This window comes from Emydura macquarii, unplaced genomic scaffold (genome assembly GCF_026122565.2).
Source record: "Emydura macquarii macquarii isolate MOO-44397 ecotype Brisbane River unplaced genomic scaffold, CSIRO-AGI_Emac_v2 contig_2676, whole genome shotgun sequence".
Classification (NCBI taxonomy): Eukaryota; Metazoa; Chordata; order Testudines; family Chelidae; genus Emydura; species Emydura macquarii.
In genome coordinates, this window is record NW_027132813.1 from 37,684,525 (window position 1) to 37,710,874 (window position 26,350).

General features: G+C 42.3%; 1 protein-coding gene across 13 annotated transcripts in view; it reads left to right on the plus strand.

The window, feature by feature from the left end:
* The window catches only part of EHBP1 (EH domain binding protein 1), a 313,842-nt gene that overhangs the window by 152,813 nt on the left and 134,679 nt on the right, over nucleotides 1-26,350 (plus strand). For all 13 annotated transcript variants that reach the window (XM_067565220.1, XM_067565223.1, XM_067565221.1 and 10 more), the window contains one exon: nucleotides 4,923-5,109. In XM_067565220.1, coding sequence (XP_067421321.1) covers nucleotides 4,923-5,109 — 187 coding nt within the window. The remainder of the gene's footprint in view (nucleotides 1-4,922; nucleotides 5,110-26,350) is intronic.

Here is a 26,350-nt window from a genome sequence, read left to right on the forward strand (position 1 = left end):
GATGCTTCTGTGGAAAATGCAAGAAACTCCATGAAAAACAATTATGCAATGATAAGTACATAGGGGAAGCTTATCCTCGCCCCTGTAAGTTAGCAGTTTGCTTGTGCCCAGAAGCTTGAGGGATTATTCCCCTTTATACATTTTGTATTCTATCTACTGTGACTGTCAATATCCTTATCTCTATAAATGTGTCCCTTTTTGAATCCTGCTAAGTTTTAGGCCTCAATGGCACTCTATAGTGACAAGTATGCATTGTGTAAAATGTATTTCCTTTTCTCAGCTTTAAATGTGTTTCCTTTCACTTTGTTGAATGTCTCCTTGCACTTTTTTTATAAAAAAGGACAATTGGGAGCACTTGATTTACCTCCTGTATGCCATTCATTGTCTTATAGATCTCTATCATATTCCCTCTTATTTGTCACTTCTCTGATCTAACTGGTCTTAACCTTTTCAATCTCTTCATACAGAAGTCTCTCCATCTCTCTAATCATTTTCATCGCTCGTCTCTGGATGCTCCTATTTCTGCTGCTGTATATCTGTTTTAAGATGGGGTAACCAGACCTAAGTGCAAAGCATCGATTGTATATAATAGCATTATGGCATTATAAAACTTTTAGTAATGTTTTCTGTCTCACTCTTTACACATCCTATCATTTTGTTTGCATTTTTGAGCAGCAATGAGCAGATGCTTTCATTGAGAGTGGTTTTAAGAGTAATAGGACGGCTACATGACAAACAGAAGGATCCAAAGGACACTCCCCTTCTTCACTTGAAAAGCAATACATTTTTACCCTTCCATTTAAAGGGTTTAGGGGTTTGTTTGGGTTTTTTTGTTTTTGTTTTTTGTTTTTGCAGTCTGCTTCATGAATCACTATGTATTCTTTCTGTGTTCATGTTAAATTTGATGCTCATTACCAGGAATATGGTCCCATTATCCTATCGAGAGGACGGCACATGGGTTTTGGACTCAGTATTGTAGACAAGATGAAATAAATGATTTTAAAAAATGTTAGAACTATCATTACGAGCAGGAATGGCGGCTGGAATGATGGGGGACCTGCTTCAGTAGAAGAATGACAGATTGTCAATCTCATTTTTTTAACTAAAAATCCCATGAGATTTCTTCAGTGCGAGGCCAAGGTTCCATTTTGATCAAGGCCTTTACTAAACTCTGACCACAGCTCTAGAGAAGAAAAGTGATAGCTAAATGTTAAATTACATAGTACTTGGATCTGGGATTTTTTACATTAAAAGCCAATGCAAAATTTCCTTAACACTAGCAAATCCTAATGAAGTAAGTTAGAGAAAGCAGGGTTTACTGTACGTAAATCAGGAAATCTGTTTGGAGTCATGTATAATCCTACACATTACTTCTTGCATTTTTAAAAATGCAGTCATATGTCTAAAAAAAATTTGGCATGTGGCTGGTCCTTAATAAAGAATAGTTGCTTTGCTAAATGAAATAAAGTTAAGCACTTGAAAATGGCATAAATACACACCTATTTAAATTGCACTCCTTGTGGTATCACACTGCGCCTATTCTTTTAGTTCTGTCTCATTTAGAATTTTGTTCTTTTTCAGTAAAATTATTTTTTTTAGGCAATGATTGAATTGTCCAGTAATACCAGTCCAAAACATATTAAGTAGATCAAAATAAATAAATGAAGTTATTTTCAAATCAAATGATTTGGTTCCAGTTTCTGTTCTCATTAGCCAGACTGAATTAATGGAGGGCACTATACTTACTGAAAGAAAACATAGCTGCAATTAACTTCTTGAAGTTGATTGATAGAGTAGAGAAGCAAGTGACTGCAGTGTTGATGACTGCTGAGATGTTTGCTAGGTGCATTACCTTGTGATGGATAATTCGGTTTCTCTCTGGATAAACTCCATTATGACTTTGGTTATATAATATAGTTGAAGCATGGACTGCTTGCGCCAATTTCAGTAATGATCCCATTAATATCTTTCAACCAGGATTCATTCAGCCAGATTTTGCCAGGTCTTGGAGAGCCCTGCACAGTTACAAAATGTATATCTGCATCCAATCCGCGATCTGCAGAAATGGTCCATGGATATCCTTGGATATAAAGCAGATATCCGCAGATTTGCAGGGCTCTGCAAACATGAGCCAAATTCTACTGTGTTACAAATCTGTAAATCTGAATAAATAGTTCAAAACTTGTATTTACTTTATAATTTACCATTATGATAAGAACTAGAAGTCTAAGCCTGTGTCATGCTTCTAATGTTTTAGGAAACTTATTTACATTAACAGTTCAAAGAAACTTTTAGGACTGATTTTTAAAATGAGGTAAAAAGTGTAACATCAATGTGTTCTGCAATTAATGTTCACTGAATGTGTAGATATAGCCTATGTTTAAAGCAAATTCTAAACAAGACTGTAACTTGCTTAATTGTAGGCCTTTCTTCATGGTAAATGTGTGAGGGTAAAAGTCTTTATTTAAAAGCAGGAATGTAAGAAAATTAATTTTAAAATGTGGTTCCACCCATCTCTCAAATGTCTTTATTTCCATTAATGTGAACTCTTTACTCACAACAAATTAACGTTAATTTCTTAGAGAAGTCCCAATGCACCTATTTCTCTCATTCTAAGTAAGATTATAAAGGGTTAGTTAGGTCATTGCCAAAATATGCTGCATTTGTTGGCCAGTCAGAAGACTAACATATGGAACGAAAGAAAACATGATCTTCTTCTATAAACATATTTGTTCTTCACTCATTATCTTTTTTCATCTTTATTTTCACCTTCCTTTGAACTTTATAATGTTTGAAGATAGCTGAACGAGGTTGTCAGCAAAATTAGAATGATTGACAGGTACTGTTGAGTCTTCTGTTCCAAACTGAATACCGTCCTCTTTCCTCCTCCTCCTCCCATGGAGCATGTCCGTCCATTTGTGTTTAACCTGTTATTTTGACATCACCTTTAGCTTTGATTTCACTAGTGATTTTTGCATTTGATGAGCACTGAAGTGAGAACACCTCAAAGATGCCTTCAATCAGCAGACTAGTTATTTTAGTCTTAGTATCTCCTTTCACTTGGTTATCTAGATCTTTGTAATAAATAGCAACAGTCCCACAATAATGCGTGCTTCATGCACCAAGCCTGTTGTTGAATGGTTGTTTTAGTTTCTTCCTGCCTTCTTCACATTCCCAAAGATGTTTAGTAAACTTCACCCTTCAGGTGTAACACAACAATTGCTTTCTCCTGCTCATTGATAAAGAAGATGAACAAAACTGTATCAGTCATTTCTAAGGCATTTCAAGACATCGAGGAAAGTATTTTAAAACTAAAAACAAACAAAAAAACCCTTTAAGAATATTTTAAAGTGAAATATGAAAGCACATGGAGTGATAAATCAGCTGTTAATGAAGAATACTTACTATAAGTTTAATTTTTAGAGTTTCATTTGTCTAAAAACTGCCTACCAGTTTGGTTCTCTAGCACTGAGAGGAAAATTCTGAATGGCTGTGTGTGCTTAACTTCTTACCTAATGCTGGATACAATATTGTTTCCATCTAAAAATGAATTCAAGGAATTGAATCTATTTATTTTTGACATTTTGCACTTCATCTAATTGTATGTAGGTCTGTCTTTTGGGAATATGTTACATCACTGCATGAGCACAGAGTTCAGTAGGTTATATATGTAAATATATATATTTATCTTACTGAAAAGTGTGGAATAATAAAGGATGGAATAATGAATCAGATGGTTACTTTTATAAGTGGAGGTCTGTTGTTGGACATATTGAAAAGAATGGAAGATAAGAGAGAGAGTGAATAAAATAGCTTGATACAGAAAAGGACCCCTTATTAGATACAATATTGCTATCATTTTACATTCTTTGGCCAGGTCTACACTTACCTCAGAATTCGGCGGCAGTCGATGGGAGTTATGCAAGCGACACAGAATAGCTTGCATAACTCCCGTTGACTTCTTAACTTCCATCGTGCGCAGCATCTTCACTCCGCTGCACCGACAGGAAATGTGTTCCTGTCAATGCAGCGCTACACCACTTGAGGAGGTGGTTTTAGTGCATCGACTTCCTGATCGATTGAGCGGGTCTTTACTGACCGCTCAGTGGATCCAGAAAGATCAATCTGACGGCGGGGAATTTGCCGCCGTCAGTGTGTACATAGCCTGAGAGTAAATACAGCATTAAATGCTTAGGAGAAGCTCTTGTATTAAATATTATCAGTTGACATAAGCCTCATTGGAGACCTGGCTAAAAAGTGTAAATGCTAGGAAAGTGCTAATTTTATTTAGCATAGATTGGTTGAATGTAAATGGTGCAGCTGTGGTGATAGTGTATCAGACTATACATGAACATGTTTTACTGGATTTCTTGAAAGATGTTTAGCCAAAAAAATGAGTAAAATAAATTATGGGTATTTATACATGCAAACAACATTAGTCATTATTTTCCTGTGCTGTTCTGTGTTCTATTAGGTGTTCTCAGAATGATATGATAGCTATTTGTGACTGAAATGAAAATGTACTTGACTTTGACTGTATATATACTGAGGCCAAATTTTCAAACATAGGTATCTAAAGTTGGGCTCCAAAATCCACATTTAGTTATTAAATAAAAGTCTCTAGATTCTCAAAGTTGTTTAGCACCTGCAGCATCTGTCAACTTCAATTAGACTTATAGGTGGTCAGCACATCTGAAAAATCAGGCCACTTTTCTATTGGTCGCTAAATATGGACTTAGGAACCTAGCTTTATTAGATACCCAGTTTTTCAAATGCTAGCCTAAAGCAATTGCTAGCTGTACATAAATTCACTCATCAGTCTTAAAAAAGGCAACAACAGCACAATCAAAACAATCAACCCTTATTTTGTTTTGAAAGTGCAAATAGATAGCAAAGAAATATGTTTCCCTTCTTTTAATTAGATCAAATCCATTTTATGAACCAAAATCAAGCCCTGGTTTAAATAATCAAGTTACTCCACTGCAAGACGCAGAAAAGATGAAAAGAAAGGCTCCTGCACCACCAGTCCTCTCACCAAAGACAGAGACAGGAGTAAGTGAGAATATGTCAGCTGTTCCTGCAGTGAAGGAGCTTTCTTCTTCTCCTAAGGTAGGTTTTTTCATAACCAAATGTGATTGCTGATTAAAGTACCTCTGTGTGTATTGTATGCATCTTCTTACTACAAGTCATCTTAAAAACTGTCATCTTAAAAACCTAAATAAAGTGCACCCTTATTCCCTTATCCTTTCACTCATTCATATGCATATTGAGAGACCAATGGTAGAGCCAGTATTTTTTAAAACTACTGAAGCAACAATTGCAATGTCAAAGAAAAAAGGATCTGGTAACAAATCTTGCAGGACAGCTCTGTGCAATGAGAGGGAAGAAAATCAAGTTGTACAATACTTTGGCTTTGTGTATTATAATGGCACTAACCTAAAAATATTATACGCTTCAGTGTGCAAACTAAGTATTTTTGTGGTATAACAGCTGACTCATTTAAATATGAATTGCATCTCCTATAAATCAGCAATTATTATCCTTTGTGCGTCTTTAATAGAATAAGCATTTCGTATCACGATCTTATATGTTAAAAGGAGCCTATTTTAAAACAGATTCAGCATCATATTATTGTGTGTGTGGTTTCTTTTTGGGTGGGAAGGAGAGGGAAAAAAGCTTTCCACCTTTCCAGCAGAGCCCCAGGCCCGGGTTCCCAATTTTAAACCTACTACTATCCTTCAAGCCCTGTATTGTAGCAATCACCATTCCATTTAAGAGTTGAATGGGATTCCTTGTCATACCTATCAAACCACTGCTAAATTAGTTAGAGCTCAATCAGTCAGATTGTTGCTGATGTCCCTGTCCCCCAGGGGTTGGTCTCACTGTCCTCTCAGCACTCAGTCAAAGGAAAGAGTCTTAGGCCTGGTCTACACTAGAAAGTTAGGTCAATATGAGTCGCACACCTCGGTGGATGCAAGGCATGTGTCTACACTTAAATTTGTCTCCCACCAATTTAAGTGCCCCATTATGTCAACATAGTAACACCACCTGCTCAAGCAGCGTTATGTACTGAGGTCGATGCTGCGCAAGTGTAGACACTGCATTACTTATGTTGACTCTAACAGTCCTCCAGCAGCTGTCCCATACTGCTCAATTCCGCACAGAGATCATGGAGACCAGAAGGCCCCAATTCCCTTTTAAGGCCCTGCAAGTTTTTGAAATGCCATTTCCTGATTGTCCAGCTTGGTGAGCACACCTAGCAGCTCCTCGTTATGTGCAACTGACCATGCTGGCTACACACTCCAGACATGCTCCAACTTGGAGTAGACAGGAGACACTGGATCTCTGGGGCCTATGGGGAGAAGAGACTTTACAAGCACAGCTATAGACCAGGCATAGACATCTATGAGCAAATTGAATGGTGAATGCAGGAGAAGGGGTCTAACGGACTGGCAGCAGTGCTGCCTGAAAGCGAAGGAATTGCATCAGGCATATCAGAAGGCCAGGGAGGCCAACAGTTGATCTGATGTCAAGCTGCAGATCTGTTGCTTTGACAAAGAGCTGCATACCTTACTTGGTGGAGACCCCACCACGGCCGTGGACACCTCCGAGGAGCCTGAGCCACAAGCCCCTGGTGTGATCAGCAAGGATGAAGAAGAGATGAAAGAGGAAGAGCAAGAGGATGGGGAACATGCAACCAGGGGATCCAGCTATGCTGTGAGCCAGGACCTGTTTGAGACTCCACTGCAATGCAGTCAGTCCCAGCAGTCGAACTCGGGCGAGCCTGATGCAGGCGGAGGAATCCTGGGTAAGTGTGTAAACTGTACATCATTGGCACCCCCAGCTTAATAGGACACAGCTGTTGACTTTTCATTGGTTTACTTGTACTAGAAGAGGGAGCAACAAAGAGAGGTAGCATTGTTATTTACTTTACATTCCCCTGTAGAGTTAGGCAATGGAGGCCTTGTGGAGCAGTTTGTTTATGTACACCTGTATGTCCCTTGACTCCTCCTGAGAGATTTTGATGAAACTTGCATGGAGGTACTCTGCAGTCCTCTCCTAAAGGTTTCTAGGAGTGGCAGCCTTAGTTCTTCCTCAGCGGCAGGAAACTTTCCTGTGCTGGCCAGTAATAACTTCAGCAGGCACCATTGCAGTAAACAGGCTAGCAGCATATGGGCCCGCAGGACTTCTGGACACCACAGGCAGCTGTGCTGTCTGTCTCAGGAGTGAGAATGTCACCACCACCTGTGCAAAATGGTGCCAGTATTCAGTGCCATTGCCTTTAGCAATTCTCTATGTTCCACGAGAATTCTCTATGTTCCACGTATGTTCCACGAGATCCTGCAAGCCAGTGCTGCATCAGACTGTGAGCAAAGGGCCTAGAGGGTGAACATCGCAGACAGCCTGGAGAAGGAAAGAGTGTACAGGAGAAAGGTCCAAGAGTCCCAGCAAGAAAAGAGAGAGATGCAAAGAACATAATGGGGCTTCTCTGGCAGCAAACACACATGCTGCAGACTCTTGTGGACCTTCAGGTTCAATGATCACAGGCTCTCTTCCTTTTGCAGTTCATGGAGAACAGCAATACAGCGCTTCCCTGCACCCCCCTTCAACGTTCCACATGGTATCAGAGGCCAAATCCCTATCCCTACCACTCTGTCTCAGGGAGCATTAAGGACAACCACAGCTTCAAAGAAACTGGCCTGTGAAAGCCACAGTTGCTGTATATGTAGGTAAAATGGATGTGAATGTTCTTTCCTGGTGTTATGTTCTGTTCCATCAACTTAAGTTTTTAATGTATTTGCTTTTAAATTGCACAGATTTTCCTTTACACTGGTTTTGTTACTGAATAAAATTATATTATTTGGAAAATAATTAATCTTTATTAGTTCACAACAAATGCTGCAGAATGCCTAGCAGTTCTGAAAACACCCTCTGACTCGTTACTGTACAATCTGACAACTCATAGGCCCAGTGACAAACAGTGTAATAATTATAAATGTACAGCAAGCACCACAAAATTAGTAGGTGTATTTATAGTATTTGTATTCATAGTTGTACACCAAGCAGCACACAATTCCTACCAGGCACCATAACAGCTGGGCCAGGTAAAGCACAGTACACCACACAATACATTATTGTGGTTCAATGTTAAAGTGCTCTTCCAAAGCCTCCCTGAGGTGTCTAGGTCTGTACTGAATTCTTCTAATCGCCCATGTATCTAGCTGTTCAAACTTGGCAGACAACTGCTCCACCTCCACCCCGGCAGCAACTTCTCCTCCTCTGCTTCACAGTTATGAATATATAATGGCAATTACACCCATTGGGATGTTTTTTTCACTGAGATCCAATCTTATGAATAAACGAAGCTCATGTCCCTCAGTCTACCAAAGTGCATTCAACTGTCATTCTTATCCTCCGTGGCAATGTGGTCTGGTGCCAAAATAGGATAAACGACCCCCATGGTGAATTTTCCAACTCCAAGATTTCTCACTAACTGGCAGCAATCAGGCATTGCAAGTTTCCAGGGTGCAACATCCACTCACTTCTCCACTATCAGTGCAGTTTTCATTGTGGTGTACCTGCACTGGAGGGCTGAGACAAGGTCAGCACACAGATCCAGGAATTTGGCCATGTGCATCTGAAAGTCCTGCAGCCACTGTTCATCATCCCAAGACTGCATTATGATGTGATCCTACCACTCAGTGCTCGTTTCTTGGGCCCAGAAGCAGCACTCCACCATCTGCTGCTGCTCTGTGAATGCCACCAACAATCTTGAATAGCTTCTCACTATGTCTCCCACAGCAATTTGTCCTCCAAGAAATCGTCATGTACCCAGCTGTTTTAGTTTTTCTTATGGCTCTGTAAATACTGGAGGATCATATTTCCTGTACTTGCAAAGCTTACGACAATAGTGCAGAGCTGTGCAGGCTCCATGCTTCTGTCAGAGATGGCAGACAGCAAGGAGGGCTGTGCAGGTTCGTGGGATTTTTAAAAAGGTGCAAAAACTATGGGATATAGATGACATTATGGGATGGAGACAGTTGCATGTTGGAAAGTTGACGTCTTGCTCCCAGTCAGCTCTGTGTGACTCGTTTCTGCCCCACCCTGCAGTGCCAAAACTTCCCAAAAGACCATGTGCTGAAAGGTGGCTGATTGCACACTGAGATTCCTGCCTATGGTGCACAGCACTGTGCATTAATACAAGCACTCCTGGAGAATACACACACTGCTATGTAAGAATCCAAGTATGCATGTGCACAAGCAATATACTAACAGTGGTGGCTTTATGCTGACATAACTTGCTTTGACCAAAGTTTGTAGTGTAGACATGGCCTAGGATCAGAAATCTCATCTTCGTTTGCTGCATAGTTGTGAAAAGCAGTATCAGAAGACCATCAGTTTAGCCCATAGATTATTCTTAACATGCAAAATCACAGTACATAAAATGTTAAATCAGCATATGTAGTCTTTGAGATTCAGTTCTGTTTGCTAGGAGCTTCCATATTAATACTACATTATTACCCCATTTCTCATGGATATTGGAATTTAGATCGAAGCAACCAGGCTGAACTGGAGTTGATATTGATATTGATTGAGTTGATAAACTGGAGTTGATATTGGCAGACTGAGAGGAACAACCTGAGTGAGCTATGTTAGAGATTATATCAGTCCACTTGACTGATGGTGTGTCTGTTGTTTATAATAGTTAAGTTCCATAGTTAAGTTCTGGAATAGAAATCTAAGGGAGTTGTGGAACCCTCATCATTGGAGGTTTTAAGAACAGGTTAGACAAACACCTGTCAGGGATGGTCTAGGTTTACTCGGTCCTGCCTCAGTGCTGGGGGCTGGACTTGACCTTTTCCAGCCCTACATTTCTATGATTCTGTGTTTTAAAAGTATTAGAGTTTAAAGTTTGGCTCCTAAATCTATGTTTAGGCACCTAAATACATGGCCAGATTTTCAAAAATACTGAGTGCCCAATGGCTGCTATTGAGGCCAATCATAATTTCTGGGTGTTTAGTGCTTTTGAGAAGCCAGCCTCTTTAGGTGCCTTCGCAGGATGCTGTATCAACACTAGATGGCACCTTCTTCTGGTGATTTTGGCTATTGATTCTGCCCACTTAAGTGCCCCATTTCTAGTCCTCCAACATGCAGCTCTCCTCCCACTCATGGAGTCACAGTAAGGCTGCTTTGTGACTTGACCCTTTGGCCAGGTCACACTGTGATTTCCTATTCTTCGGGAGTCTTTCAGAGTCCTTCTGTATTGGCAGTGTCAGGCAATCCTCATACCCTTTGACCTGACCATGTCACTCCTGCAGTGACTCAAGCAGTCTTCCTGTTCACTGCCCCATGCAGTACCACACTGAAGTGGATGGTAGGAGAACCCAAGCCCACCTTCTACACTGGGTTCCAGCCCAGGACCCTCTAGCAAGCAGTTAAGGTCTGCAGATACACCAGCCTTATTGCTTTGTGCCCTGGACTACTTCCTGCCATGCTTTTCCAAGCTTTTTATTCTCCAGCCTTCTCTCTTCGGCCTACTAGATAAACCTTTTCACAGGGGTTCCTATCCCTACTTCCTTCTCCCTTACCTCAGGGAAAGAGACTACAGGCTTCCTCCCTGCAGCCTCCCACACTGCTACCAGCCTCTTGGCTTTCTAGAAGCCCCACCTGTTCCCTCATACATGATTCATTCCTGATTGGCGCCTTCCACACCACCTAAATCTCCCCCAGTTGCACCTTAATTGGCTTATTGGGCCCACCTGGCCTAATTCAACTCTTTCAGGGCTGGTGTGGGGAGTACACCCCATCAAAGTGCCTAATTATGGATTTAGGAGCCTAAAGTTTTTTAAAACCTTGGCAAAGGTGATTTTCCCGACGTCACAGAGGAAATCTGTGGCAGAGCTGAGAAACGAATCCAGATCTATCAGTTCCCAATCATTTGCTTGAACGAACAGACCATCGTTCCTTACACTGCTTTTTTGCATCTGCCTTAATATTCTTGCACCATTCTGAACAGCGGTTGGTTTGTGTCTCTTGAAACATATCTGTTTCCCTTATTGAAGAAAGAGTGATGTCAAAGAGTCAAGTATAGCATAATTTGTTTTTCTTATATTATGTACATGTTCTTATCTACTATATGCACATGAGTCCTGTTAACTATTAAATCATGAGACCAAATCGCACCTAGGCAACTCCAGAAACTCCACCTCAGTCACCCTGAGCAGCCCCCAGGAACAGCTGCCTTCATTGTCAGTGTCCCTCCAGACCACCAACTGTCCTCCCAACTTCCACAAAACCTTATTCTCCTGGCTGCCCTAGTGAGGAGCCAGACAAGCAGCAGTACATCCACCCTTAACAGGTTCATCATATTGTGCTCTGCAGAACTATTGCTGCTCAGCAAATTCATTACAATATGTTATGTCTAGATGCAGCAGGACATTATAGGTGGGGCTGGTAGTGATCATAGAATCATAGAATATTAGAGTTGGAAGGGACCTCAGGAGGTCATCTAGTCCAACCTCCTGCTCAAAGCAGGACTAACCTCAGCTATATCATCCCAACCAGGGCTTTGTCAAGCCTCAGCTTAAAAACCTCTGAGGATGGAGATTCCACCACCTCCCTAGGTAACCCATTCCAGTGCTTCACCACCCTCCTAGTAAAAAACTTTTTCCTAATGTCCAACCTAGACCTCCCGCCCTGCAACTTGAGACCGTTGCTCCTTGTTCTGTCATCTGCCACCACCGAGAACAGCCTAGCCCCATCCTCTGTGGAACCCCCTTTCAGGTAGTTAAAGGCTGCTATCAAATACCCCCTCACTCTTCTCTTTTGCAGACTAAACAAGCCCAGTTCCCTCAGCCTCTCCTCATAAGTCCTGTGCTCCAGCCCCCTAATCATTTTGGTTGCCCTCCGCTGACTCTCTCCAACTTGTCCACATCCTTTTTGTAATGGGGGGCCCAAAACTGGACACAATATTCTAAATGCGGCCTCACCAATGCCGAATAGAGGGGAATAATCACTTCCCGTGACCTGCTGGCAATGCCCCTCCTAATGCAGCCCAATATGCCATTAGCCTTCTTGACAACCAGGGCACACTGCTGACTCATATCCAGCTTTTTATCCACTGTTACCCCCAGGTCCTTTTCTGCAGAGCTGCTGCCCAGCTCGTCGGTCCCCAGTCTATAGCTGTGCATGGGATTCTTCCTTCCTAAGTGGAGGACTCTGCACTTGTCCTTGTTGAACCTCATTAGATTTCTTTTGGCCCAATCCTCCAGTTTGTTTAGGTCACTCTGTATCCTATCCCTACCCTCCAGGGTATCTACCACTCCCCCCATCTTAGTGTCGTCCGCAAACTTGCTGAGGGTACAATCTACCCCATCCTCCAGATCATTAATAAAGATGTTGAACAAAACCGGCCCCAGGACCGACCCCTGGGGAGCTCTGCTTGTGACCGGTTGCCAGCTAGACATGGAGCCTTTGATCACTACTCGTTGAGCCCTATGCTCTAGCCAGTTCTCTATCCATTTTATAGTCCATTCATCCAACCCATACTTCTTTAACTTGCTGATAAGAATACTGTGTGAGACGGTATCAAAAGCTTTGCTAAAGTCAAGGTATATCACATCCACCGCCTTCCCTACATCCACAGAGCCAGTCACCTCATCACAGAAAGCAATCAGGTTGGTCAGGCATGACTTTCCCTTAGTGAATCCGTGTTGACTGTTCCTGATCACCTTCCTCTCTTCCAAGTGCCTTAAAATGGATTCCTTAAGGACCTGCTCCATAATTTTTCCAGGGATTGAGGTGAGGCTGACCGGTCTGTAGTTCCCTGGATCCTTTTCCTCCCTTTTTTGAAGATGGGCACTATATTTGCTTTTTTCCAGTCCTCAGGGACCTCCCCCTGTTGCCACGAGCTTTCAAAGATAATAGCCAATGGCTCTGAAATCACCTCAGCCAACTCCCTCAGCACCCTCGGGTGCATTGCATCCGGCCCCATGGACTTGTGAATGTCCAATCCTTCTAAATAGTCTTGGACCCGTTCCTTCAGCACTGCGGGATGTTCGCCTCCTTCCCATTCTGTGCCACCCAGTGCAGCAGTCTGAGAGCTGATCTTGTCTGTGAAGACAGAGGCAAAAAAGGCATTGAGTACCTCAGCTTTCTCCACATCCTCCGTCACTAGGTCGCCTCCCTCATTCTCTAAGGGGCCCACACTTTGTCTAATCTTCCTCTTGTTGGCAACATGCCTGTAGAAACCCTTCTTGTTCCCCTTCACGTCCCTTGCTAGCTGCAACTCCAATTGTGCTTTGGCCTTCCTGATTTCATTCCTGCACGTTTGAGCAGTGTTTATATAATCCTCCCTAGTCATCTGACCAAGCTTCCACTTCTTGTAAGCTTCTTTTTTGTGTTTAAGTTCACCAAGGACATCTTTGTTAAGCCAAGCTGAACGCCTACCATATTTGCTATTCTTTCTGCACATCGGGATGGTTTGCTCTTGTGCCGTCAATAAGGTCTCTTTAAAATACATCCAGCTCTCTTGGGTTCCTTTCCCCCTCATATTAGCCTCCCAGGGAATCCTGCCCATCAGTTCCCTGAGGGAGTCAAAGTCCGCTTTTCTGAAGTCCATGGTCCGTATCCTGCTGCTCTCCTTTCTTCCTTTCGTCAGGATCCTGAACTCGACCATCTCATGGTCACTGCTGCCTAGGTTGCCACCCACTTGTACTTCCCCTACCAAATCTTCCCTGTTTGTGAGCAGCAGGTCAAGAAAAGCACGGCCCCTAGTTGGTTGCTCCAGCACTTGCACCAGGAAATTGTCTGCAACACTCTCCAAAAACTTCCTGGATTGTTTGTGCTCTGCTGTATTGCTCTTCCAGCAGATGTCAGGGTGATTGAAGTCTCCCATGAGAATCAGGCCCTGTGAACTGGAAACTTTCCCTAGTTGAGTAAAGAAAGCCTCATCCACCTCATCCTCTTGGTCTGGTGGTCTGTAACAGACACCCACCAGGACATCACTCTTATTGTTCTTGCTTCTAAGCTTAACCCAGAGACACTCAACTGACTTATCTCCAGTTTCATACTGGAGCTCAGAGCAGTCATAGTGCTCTCTTACATACAGTGCAACTCCTCCCCCCTTTCGCCCCTGCCTGTCCTTCCTGAACAGTTTATACCCATCCATGACAGCGCTCCAATCATGAGTTATTCCACCAAGTCTCAGTTATTCCAATCATGTCATAGTTTCTTGACTGTGCCAGGACTTCCAGTTCTTCCTGCTTGTTTCCCAGGCTTCTTGCATTTGTGTACAGGCACTTGAGATAAGTAGCCGAATGGCCTACTTTCACAGTATGAATCGGGAGGCCTCCCCTGCTGCACCCTCCTACTTCTGCTTCCCTGTGGTGTCCCTCTTCCCCACTAACCTTCGGGCTTAGGTCCCCGTCCCCCGTCAAAACTAGTTTAAAGCCCTCCTCACTAGGTTAGCCAGCCTGTCTGCGAAGATACTCTTCCCTGTCTTCGTTAGATGAATCCCATCCCTTCCTAGTAATCCTTCCTGGAACAGCATTCCATGATCGAAGAATCCAAAGCCCTCCCTTCGACACCACCTGCGTAACCACGCATTTACTTCCCCAATGCGACTGTCCCTACCTGGGCCTTTTCCCTGAACTGGGAGGATGGACGAGAACACCACTTGCGCTTCAAACTCCTTAATCTCTTTTCCCAGAGCCACATAGTCCGCAGTGATCCGCAGTGATGCTTTAAGGCTATGTCTATATTACAAGCTAGAGGTGTGATTCCCAGCTCACATAGACATACCCATGCTAGCTCTCATCTGAGCTAACATGCTAAAAATAGTAATGTGACTGCTGTAGCACAGACAGTGGCAGCATGGGCTACTGACCCCGAGTACAAATCCACTTGAACCCATGGGTACATAACGAGGGTGGCTCACCTGTGCCGCTGCCGACTGTGATACTGCAACTATGCTACTATTTATAGTGTGCTAGTTCAGATAGGAGTATGGATGTGTCCACAGAAGCTGGGAATTAGACCCCAGCTTGAAGCGTAGACATGCCGTTTCTTCAGATGACCTGACACATCTCATTATGAAGACTATTTTCAATTGCTTATAACTTCGCCAACTTTAACCATTTTGTCTTAAATTTTCCATGCTGGATATCTGTCTCAGGATGGATATTTTTTTTAATGCTTCAGCAAAAATAATTCAGTCATTTCTGAAATTGGGGAAAATACATTGTTTTTCCCAGGTTAAAAAATAATTTTACAACCTTTCCTTTGAACAACGATAGCTTCACCATAGTTTGGAACAGGAAGCAGAAATTTGGCAGGTGGCTGGCCTTTTATGTCAGGAATGCGTCTTTTGCTGTTCTTGTTAAAAACTGCCCAAATCTGGCCAAGCGAGAAGCCTTTGAAAAATCACATGTTGCACATGCTCAGGAGAAACTTATTATTTGGCGTCTAAATTCTCCAAAGAGTCTGTCTGTCCTAGACATCTTCCAGCCCCAGGTGGCAGGAGCTAAGCGGAACTTTCCCTGCGATTGCTGCTCCTGACTGCTGGGGGGCACTGTAGCACTGAGCGCCAGAGGGAGCCATTTGGAACGGAGATTGGTTGAGGAGCTATGGGTGAAGAGAAATAGGAAGTGGATGGGCAAGAAATTTTGGACAGGGTGCCTGTGTGGGAGACTGGGCGCAGGGGGAACACTGAGATTGGATGAGAGAAGCCCTGGGAGGTGACTGGGACTGGCTGGTGAAGGAGACTGAGGGAAGTAGCTTGGGAAGGAGACTGGGATGAAGAACCTGGACAAGGAGACTGGGACTGGGAGCCAGGATGAAGGAAAGATTGGGATTCTGACAAGGAGCCAGCAGAGAGAGACTGGGTCTAGCTGGACAAGGAGACGAACTGGGACGAGGAGCTTGGGTTGATGGAGACTGGGACTGGGTAGGCGATGAGACTGGGAAAAGGAGCCAGGGAGAGAGTGTGGAAAAGAGGATGGGATAGGGATAGGTTGTGGGAGACAAAGGCAGAGGTTGTCAGGCCAGGGAAAAGAGTGCGCACTCTTCCAGAGCATGGTATGGATCCCAAGATTCCTGAGCTTCAGCATTCCTCTGCTGTCAGCAAATAACAGTAAAAACCCTCTTGCAAAATGTCACTCTCTTACCTCTCTAGTGGCTGGCCGTATAAAGGATAACAACCTGCTACTGATATCGAATACTCCATTAGCTCAAGTGCCAGACATCTGTGTTGTGCGTTTAAAGGTTCCAGCTCTACTGATGAACCTATGTGGGTGACTGTGATTCTGCATGATAGAATGTCTCTTTTTGCAGTTTGCTTTTTTAAAAGCCTCGGAAATTATGCATAAAAAGCAATATTAAGTTTTGGTGTTTAAAGTTTGAAAGGGATCCTATAGGAATCCTATAGGGATCCTATAGGGGGGAAATTAAATTAATTAAAGATTGTCATGATGCATATATCCAATGGGGCCAAACTAAAGTTGTATGCAACCTTAATTCAGGCATTTCCTCAAATTTTTCGTGCTTGACTTTGCAACTGTAATGTTCTTTCAGCACAGTTTGTTGTTTGTAATATGGATATTTCACATCAGGTACTGTTCTGAAACTAATGCATAGGGTACACTGAAATTTAAGGAAGCAGCTTTAACTCACAATAATTTTGTTGGTGTCATTTTTATATCTGAATAGCAGTGAAACAATGTCATTGTGAAACAATGACATCGGGGTGCAGGGTGTTTGGCGGTGTTTTTTTGTTTGTTTTTTTGAGTTATTGATAGGATGATACAATATTCAGAATGTATTAAGTTTAAAATATTTTTCAATATGAACATTTTTTAAGTTCTTGCCACTACTATTCTGTATTATTTATACTTCTATAACAAAGGTGGTTATAATTCGGAAAGTGTCCTTTTAGCATGGTCTCTCTCATTGCTTGTACTTTTATATTCTATATTGATCTTTATCTGTAGAACAAAACCTCTTCTTTGACAAGCACTACTGAGTAATCACAATAATTACTGCCCTTTAAACAACAAAATGAAAAAATTAGTTACCTCACACAGTAGAAAATATAAAGTAAAGCTGAAATACGAGATGGACTGTTGGCACATGTAACTCACCTGTTAATAATAGTGATAATGTTAACCAATTCCAGAGAGCCTTTTACTGAAGGATGTCTGAGCACTTTACAAATACTAATTTAGGCACCCCCTTATGAGAGAAAAAATATTATCATTCCCATTTTACAGACGCGTAAACTGAGACATGGAGATATTAAGTGACTGAATTGTTAAATAATTGTACAGGGCTGCTGTGCACAGTGTCCGTGACAGAACTATCACAGTGCTCCTCAATGTTCTTTGGTTCGTGACTCGCTAAAGTAGTCCTGCAACCCACCAACATTCTACAGTTCTTTTCATCCACAAAAAATCTTGTGGGATTTGGGTCACAAGATGATCATTTATTAGCCATTTTGTGGTTGGGACTGCTGCTGCTGAATGGGAGGCTTGTGAGACTCGGGTTGTTAAGTTAGATAGGCTGTTGTTTAAAGAAGTGGAAAAGTTAGATGTTCTGGTTTATAAGGCAGAAAGCACAGCTGAAGTTAACCTCTCTATTTTCATAGAAAATAATTGCAGAAATTAATAAATAATCTTAAAATTGCTTATGAAGGATAAATATTATTGCTTTAGTCCTTCTTAGGATTTTAAAGAAGAATCAATAGATGCTGCATATTTTTGAAGGAGCATTTGTAACTGGTTTTTCTTTCATGTGTTAGGAAAGTTAATCAGATTCCCTGGGCACATAAAATTATAAATGACTTTGACACCAAATATTTATACATCCGAACAACTTAAAATTATTGGGTGGAAATTGCCCCTGAAAAGTTTCTTTGATACATGAGAGGTATGTATTCAAGGTACAGTTTTCAAAGACTTTTAACTGTGTTACCCATCAAAATAACACAGAGGTTTTGAAAACAACCTTGAAGCACAGTGTTCAGCAGAGGGCATCTAAGAATGAAATTTCCTTAAGCATGCTTACATCCAAAAGTTAAAACTTCTACAATGTTATCTGGTCCCAAAGTACCTAAGGCCAATTTTCAACTGTAATTAACCTGGAGTGGGCAGGTGAGTTAGTAGAAACACTTTCACGTGCATTCAGCTCTGTTTACTACAGAGCAATCCATCTTGAACCTAGGACTTGATCATTGCCCAAGTAGTGGGAGGTGTGTTTAGTCTGAAGGGCCATGTGGCTTCACACACTTGGCTTTTGTACACTTATTTGAACATGTAACAGAGGCATTTAGTGTACTAATGAAGGAAACTGGAAGAACAACATGGATTTCAGCACATCAGCAAACTTGGACGTCTATCAATTGAAAATTGGCTTAAGCTAGAAATCACTAAGTGGATTGCAAGGGTAGAAGGGCTTGATAAGTTCCTCTGTAGACGTGCTTATGTGTCTAACTCAGCTAATTTTCAGCACACTTATGTGGTTTTTGTGATATACGGAAAACTGAGATGTATTTTTAGAAGGGGCCTGGTGTCATGTCCAGGGTTAACTATCTGAATAGATATCCCTGAAAATCAGGCTCCCTGTATTTATCTTCTTCAAAGATACATGTTGTAATAGATCACCATTCTTTAGGTCAGTGCTCCTAACATGAAAGGAGACAGGAAACTCCAGTAACCAGGTTCTGAGCAACAGCATCACACACCATTCCTGCTATAAAAATTCCTAAACCTCTTGTGATGATTTGAGGGATCTGTCTATGTACTGCTTATGAATTCTGGTTAGTTTTATGAAATTTCAGTGTCACTGAATGCCTTAATGTGCAGTGAGTCAGGCATGGGCTGACAAAGTCCTTACACGTATCACCCACCCTGTCTGGAACAAGCTACAGAATGATCAAAAGAAGTTGTTAAGATGAACAACTCTGCTCAGTCAGAACAATGGGTATGTTAAGGAGGCCGCCTGAGCTGGGAGAACCAGTTCTACCCAAGCAGCATGAAGTGAAGGGAGGTTTGGAGAATGGAAAATCCACAAACAGGAGAACAAAAAGGCAGAGCAAAGGGTTTTTTAAAAAAGGGGGGATGGGGTGAGAAAGAAGAGTAAAGGGTCATTCTTTTGTAGCAGAGGGGTCCTTTTTGACTGTGGGCCCAGCCAAGGAAGAAGGAAACTAGAAAGAACAGAGAGAGACACTCCATGATTCAGCGGAGAAGTCATGTGTGGCGGGAGGAAGTGGTCCAGAACACCCGAAAGGACTCTGACCAAATCCCAAAGAATGCTAAAGAGTTGTGACTAGATGAGGCAGGGAAGGACATAGAGATGTTTTGCTGTATATATTTTTGTCCTGGTAAAGTGTAATTGTGTTAGAAGCCTTTGCGAAGCCTGTGTGCAATGTGCTTCAACTATCTCGTGCCCTTGGAGAGTAAACGGTAAAACAGAGTGCCCACAAGATTGGAACTCTGAGAAAGATCTGTGCCCAGGCAGCATGCCAGAGGAGCCAAAGAAAGAGACCGAGTTGGAGCCTACTCATACCAAGGGAAGACTAAGAGCACATGAGTCCAGCATGGTGGGGCCTGAACACAGCAGCTTGGTGAGCATCCAGAAGTGGGAGCTTAACTAGGCCTGTGACATCTCAAAAAAGTTATTCCTTTCTGGCCAGCAAGAGTGGAGTCTGCTGGGGAACTGTGTGTCGGGCTCCCTCAACTTAACCAGCCTGCAAACTCAGCGGCTGCTGTTCAGAGGTGCTTCAGAAATCTAAACTTCTGCAAAATTGTGCCTAATGCCTCTTTGTGAAGGACATGGGGCTGCCTGTTATATTTTATAAATAACCAACTACTTTGGAGTCTGTCTTTGAACCTCTGGGTGAGCCATCTAAACTGGTTTAACGAGGCTCAAGAGACACAGGAAAAAAACAAAGGACTTGGCTGGACTTATAAAGGAACACCTTGAATGAACCACAGCGAATCACCTCTGTTGGCCTTCAGACCTGTGTTAGTGCTTCTGCATTTGGGCTAGTCTGACAGGGAGACCCCAAAGCTGTGATTTGATTATGAAATCATTTGGCTAATTCTGGTACTCTAATAGTGATATGCCACATTGATCCATTGGTGTCCTTGCTGCTTTCATGCATACAATGCCAGTTCTTGACGTGGCTTGGAATAGCAAAGTTCTGCTGTTCACAAGAGGGAAAGAGAGGTCTGCCTTAGAAGCAGCCTGCTCCACTCCCAAGACTTCTCCTCATTGCCATTAACTTCTGGAAGGAAGCAATTGAAATCCCTTGGGACTCCAACCCTGATAGCATCTGTGCCAGTGCATCCTTTACTTGAGCCGAGAACATAGTGTATGTGTTTGGTATCCTTCTACCGTATTGCTTTGGCAGAATCAAAAATGTACATGCCACTTACAGCTCGCTGAAACCCATTCATGATTCCAAGTGCTCTCAGCTCTCTGTGCCTTAGGTGTGTTCAGTGTGTGGGAGTCAAGATTTGAGATCTGGACCTTGATTCTTAAAAGAGTCCAGCAACAGTGTCTGCGCTTGTGCAGCTGGCTCTGTTCAACCTGATGCATCTCATGTTGATGCCTGCTCTGGTAAGCCTCAGTGCTGTCGGTTGAACACATCAATCTCATTGCGTGTGCTGAAAGGAGAGGAGCAGAATGCTACATTGACACAGGAGTTCATGGACTCTTAACGAGATTAGAAAAGGAAAAAGACAATGACTCTCCTCCTGGAGAATCACAGTTTTCCCCTTACAGTCAGAGAACAGCTAAACTGGAAACTATCCAAGGCAGATATTTTGAATATGTAGAGGTGATGGCTCCTGCAGATGGATTGGCACTGCTGAAAGACAGCTTGTTCCCATTTAGAAGCCCTTTCCTATTATTTTACTTAATTGCTGATTGTTCCTGGACCGCGACCAAGCCAGACCAGTTCAGAGGCTGTTGTGGCTTCTGGCTACCAAAACTTCAGGGTCTACTGGAATTGTCTCATGTGGAGGATTGCCATGGTTGCTCCAAATACCATTGAGCCTGTGAGGCTCAACATGTGTAATATGGTCCTTGTTGAATCCTACTTGTTCTCACAAATCTTTTCTGCTAGATTCACATTGTCTTGAAACTTTTCCTCTTGTTCTGGAGACGTGTGTAACAAAGTTCATCCTATAAGTACACACCAGTTATCAACTGAGATTTCAGTAATTTAGGATGAGCTATGTCTCACTCCTTTCTAAGAGGTTCATTGTCCTCGGTCATCCAGATAAGTAAAAACCTGCATTCCCATCCTGTGTATAACTGCCTCTTTGTCAACTGTTGTTGTATGCAGTGGTGTTGTAGCTATGTCGGTCCCAGGATATGAGAGAGACAAGGTAGGTGAGATCCAATAAAATATATTACCTCACCCACCTTATCTTTTGACAACTAAGCATTTTGAAAACACAGACATTAGGCTACACCTGGAATTGGTAATGGGGTTCCTTAGCTAACATCTGAGCTACACCAAGTAACAGGAGATAATGCATGCAACATGATGTGATGGTAAAAATGCCTGAGCTCTGTCTACGCTAGAGCTCACACCATTGCTTCCACTACTAGTGAAGCTCCCTATCATTGCCACTTGCAGAAACATAGATATTGACTTGGGTAGTGTAGACAAGATCTCCAAATGGCCCCTTAACTTGGCAAGAAGGGAGAAAACATAGGTTCCATTGATAATCTGAGCCCAAAAACCCCTCTCCCCCTTCTTGTTGTCAGAGTTGTTGCTCAGGCATACCTGTCTGCTAAAATACATGTTTTCTGTAGCCAGTGACAGCCAGCTCCCTTGTCCAGACATGAACTAGGTGGTTATGGTGTCCCTGAAGTATGTTAACCAGGAAATGATGCACTGAAGTGAGAAGTGCAGCAGACTTTTTTTAACTGCATCACATATATAATATCAGATCACCATTGCCAAATGGTTTTGAACTAGCCATCTTCTGTAATTCATTAGATCTTAAGTTCATCGGATATCTAATATGCAGCCCAGTTTACACTATTAGAAAGAATTTTCAACCTGAAGGACCATTTATCCTTCAAACTGGCACGGGTAATAGAATGTCTTTGCAAATTACTTACTGGTGGAAAAGGAAAGCTATCAGAATCTTTGTGGGGAACAATAGGGAACCTGCTGTTCATAAGCTCTTAGATGCTCTAGTAATGGGCATCGGATAAATAACTAGATGAAGACAGAATTTCTTTCTGGGAAAGTTTCCTGGAATGTGAGGCAGGCACTATCCCATACAGCACAAGAGTGCTATCTCCCATATGTTACAGATAAGAACCATAGTCCCAGCAGCTCTACCATTTTTTTTCGCAGGCATTTGCTTGTGGTTTTTTATCTTTAAGTGAATGTGTACTGAAAACGCTCATCTTAGACAAAAAATGGCAAATCAATACATAATGCAATAGTGTTCCCAAGTGGAAACACTGTGGCCCCTTAGTAACTATCAATCAAGATGATCTATATTTCTCAAAGATGTTTACCTACATATTCCCATTGCCCATTCACCTCACCCATTCCTAAGAGTTTGCTTTGGCTTCATGGAACTGCCAGTACTTCTTTCCCATTTTCACACCCTTTTCAGCCAAACAGTAGCCCCAAGGGCATTACTGAAGCTCATTTGCATCAGAGAATCTGTCATTTTCTACCCAGACAGCTAGCTCATCGAGGCCAAGGAACAGACTGAGGCAGTGGACAGAAGTCCAGTGGGTTTGGAAGGATTCAATTTTTATCAATAAATGTCAATTTCATTGTACACACACAAACCAATGAAAAAATACTTTTGATTATTATTGATGGAAATAACAGCTAGGCCAAGTAAGGAAAACACTGCTTGAGAACTTATTAGAGTTTGATTTAAAGATAATTACTTTGTATATGTTGACATATGATATTGACAATTTTTTTAACTTCTTGAATCTCAACATCTAGTGGCATTAAATGATTGTCTGACACACATCCCAAATAATTTCCTGCAATGGTGAAAATTTAAATAGATCAAAAGAAAAAAAAGCTTAAAACCCATAATTTTGCACAACTGGGAAAATGTAAATCAATAAAAATCTAAAAAACAGTTAAAAATAAACATTAATATTATCTGTCAAAATAATCAAAACATAAACATCTGCCAAGCCTACCATTACATACAGTCCAGAGAAAAGTTTCCTTCATCTGGAAGACAGGCAAATAACTCATATAGTGTCCAGGTCTTCCAGATTACTGTTAAGGACTCTTGAATCCCTCCTGAAGATGAAGATGTCATGTCAGGACTTGCTATCAGTTTATTCACTCCAGGGAACTACAGCAACTGGTTGTAATGGAAGCTGAAAGAAAACTGAACAGATGTTTCTGATCCTTGAAAAGTCAAAGAATCCCCTATCCTAGCCAAAACAAGCAATTTGAAAATATGGTCCCAACAGACTGTGTATCACCACATAGGCTTATTTGGGGAGACCAATTCCCAAGTACCATTTGGCATGAGGGATTCCAAAAGCTTTACGTATTGTTTATATGAGGATCACTCACCTGCCACTGTAACACAGCCCTCAACATGGTTTTAAAAAAAGAGTTAATGGAAATACAAGTCTTAGCCTAACTAAGATTGAGATAACAATTAATATGAAAAGAGATATGGTCAGGTACCTGTCTTAATATACTGAAAATTCACTAAATCTAAACTTAAACAGTTCCTTCTCAACCACCCTTGACCTGAGACAAAGCAACAAGTAGAGTGGATAGTTGATTAGATTTAGACCTTGTTTTCAGTTTTATAGTAACTAATAGAGTTTCCGTTGTTGATTTATTACCTTTACCTTTCCTTTTTATTCTTCTTTAAAAAAAACCCAGTAATTTTTATTTGTTTGACTTTGAAAACTCTTACCTCCCTGTCCTTATTAAATTGTTATCCTCCCCTCATAGGGAATGACCCCAAGAAGAGATATGCCCAGCTCCCCAGAGTTCAAACACTGTCTCTCCTGTAGAGAGGCGTTACTGGTCAGCGATGACCATTCACACTGTATTCACTGTTTTGGTGAGGCTCACGTACCTTAAAAGTGTACCTTCTTCCAGAAATTAAAGGCAAGAACAAGAAAGACCAGTGAACTAAAGTTCAAGAACCTGATGATGGAGAACTCTCTGAGACCATTTCCTGGACTCCCCTGGAGCAACAGTCCCCGATGATACCTTCAACATCCGGGGGACATCAAATTGTGGTGGAACCAAAGAGAAAATCTATGCATTCCTCTCATAAGAGCTTGAAAAAGAGGGCTGCAAGTCCCCAGGCTGAACAATTGACTGGGAAGAAGAGATACCTGGCAAAATCAGCGACCTTGGTACTGGCAGAGCTGCAGCATTAGGTTCCTTGCATACTGGTACTGCCACCAAACCTAAAGACCTGAGGGGCACAAGCTCAGAGACGTCAGTACCATCCAACAAAAGAGGAGATAGAGACTGTACAACCTGTACTAAAACAGCACCGCTGGAGAAAAGAAAGACTGTGGTACTGAACACTTCCACCAGGGTGCTCTATTCTGGATGATCATTGCATCATAAGAGGCTGTGGTTACCACAGACTCCTTTAGCACTAACGAGCTAGCCAAGACACACCCCATCGGCACATCAGGGACTTGCTGGTTTCAGAAAAGCTGGAATCCTCACTACTCAGTACCACCGTCCCAGCACCGTCTACATCTTCGTCTCTGGAATCCCCCAGGGTACCAAGACGCTCACCATCAGCCTCTGTGTCTGCTCCACCTTTATCAAGTGAAGAGACACACACAGCAAACCGGATGACAACTTATCTTTAGCCTCAGGGCGCAGTTTACCAGGACAACATCCAGGGATCACTCAATTATGACCATGTACAGAACCTCCACCAGCCACTTGGTTTGGACACCCTTGGGTACCACCGCTCATGTCCTTTGCACCACCCCACAGGCCATACTGGGACCCATGGGCAGCATACAGACATCAGTCCTCTAGGACCTCAAGTGTCTCTCAGAGGGGAGAGAGGAAGACAATCTCCTTCAGCTTCCGTTTCTAGACCGCCTGATCCCCAAGAAGAGACCTCTGTGGAGCAGGAGACTAGACTGGACAAGGATTACTCCGCACAATGAATATTTCCTCATCCTCGCCTCATGATGCTGTGATGCCTACTCTACCATCAGTGGCAGATGATTTAAAACAATTTCAGGACCTCACCATGAGGGTTGCAGATGCACTTCAGATTCTCCTTAAAGAGGCAAAGGAGTCACATCACAAACTGCTGGACATCCTGCACACGTCCTCATCATCATGGATTGCACTTCTGATCACTGAGGCACTACTAGACCCAACCAAGATTACTTGGCAAACACCATCTTCAATAACACCCACATGTAAAATGGCAGACAGAAGATACTATATCCCCTCCAAGGGGTAGTCTACACTAGAAGTTCCACATTGGTGCAGCTGCAAAATAAGAAAAGCCAGAGCAAAAGTTATTCTAATAATTCCTACATGGCTGAGACAAATGTGGTTCCCATTCACTTTCTCACTTTCTTCCCAAAGCCTCAGCATGACAACAGAGAAGCAATATTGCATACACTCAATATCGGAAGGGCTTTGGCATTCTATTTGGATAGAACAAAAGACATCAGGAAATCTCCTAAACTATACGTCTCAATTGCAGAGAGATCCAAAGGATTCGCAATATCTAAATCAGAGAGTTGGATATCGAACTGCATTAACTATTGCTATCGTGCCCACAATCTTCAACCTTCAACGGGAATTTGAATTCATTCCACGAGGTCTGTTTCCACTTCTGTAGTTTCCATCTAAAATGTTCCCATTACAGAAATGTGCAGAGCAGGAACTTGGGCATCCACTCATCAGAGTGTTATATGATTATCCGTGACTCAGCATCCGATGCTGTGTTTGGATCCACAGTTTTATCATCAGTCATAGACTCGACTCCAAAGCCCAATACTCCATCAGGGTACTGCTGTAGAGTCACCTACAGTGGAGCACCCAGAGGGACACTACTCGAAGAAGAAAAGTTTACTCACCTTGTACAGTAACTAGTTCTTTAAGATGTGTGTCACTATGGTTCCTCTGTGATCCACCCTCCTCCCCACTACTTCAGAGTGCTTAATAAGGGACTCTACGGTAGAGAAGGAACTGAGTTCAGTTCACCTGTGCAGTGCTAGATAGCCTTGAAGCAAGACACAAGATAGTCTGCACATGTGCAGTCTGAATGGACACTGCTACCTATAATTTCTGATCTAAAGCATCTTTCAACTTAATTGGCTAAAC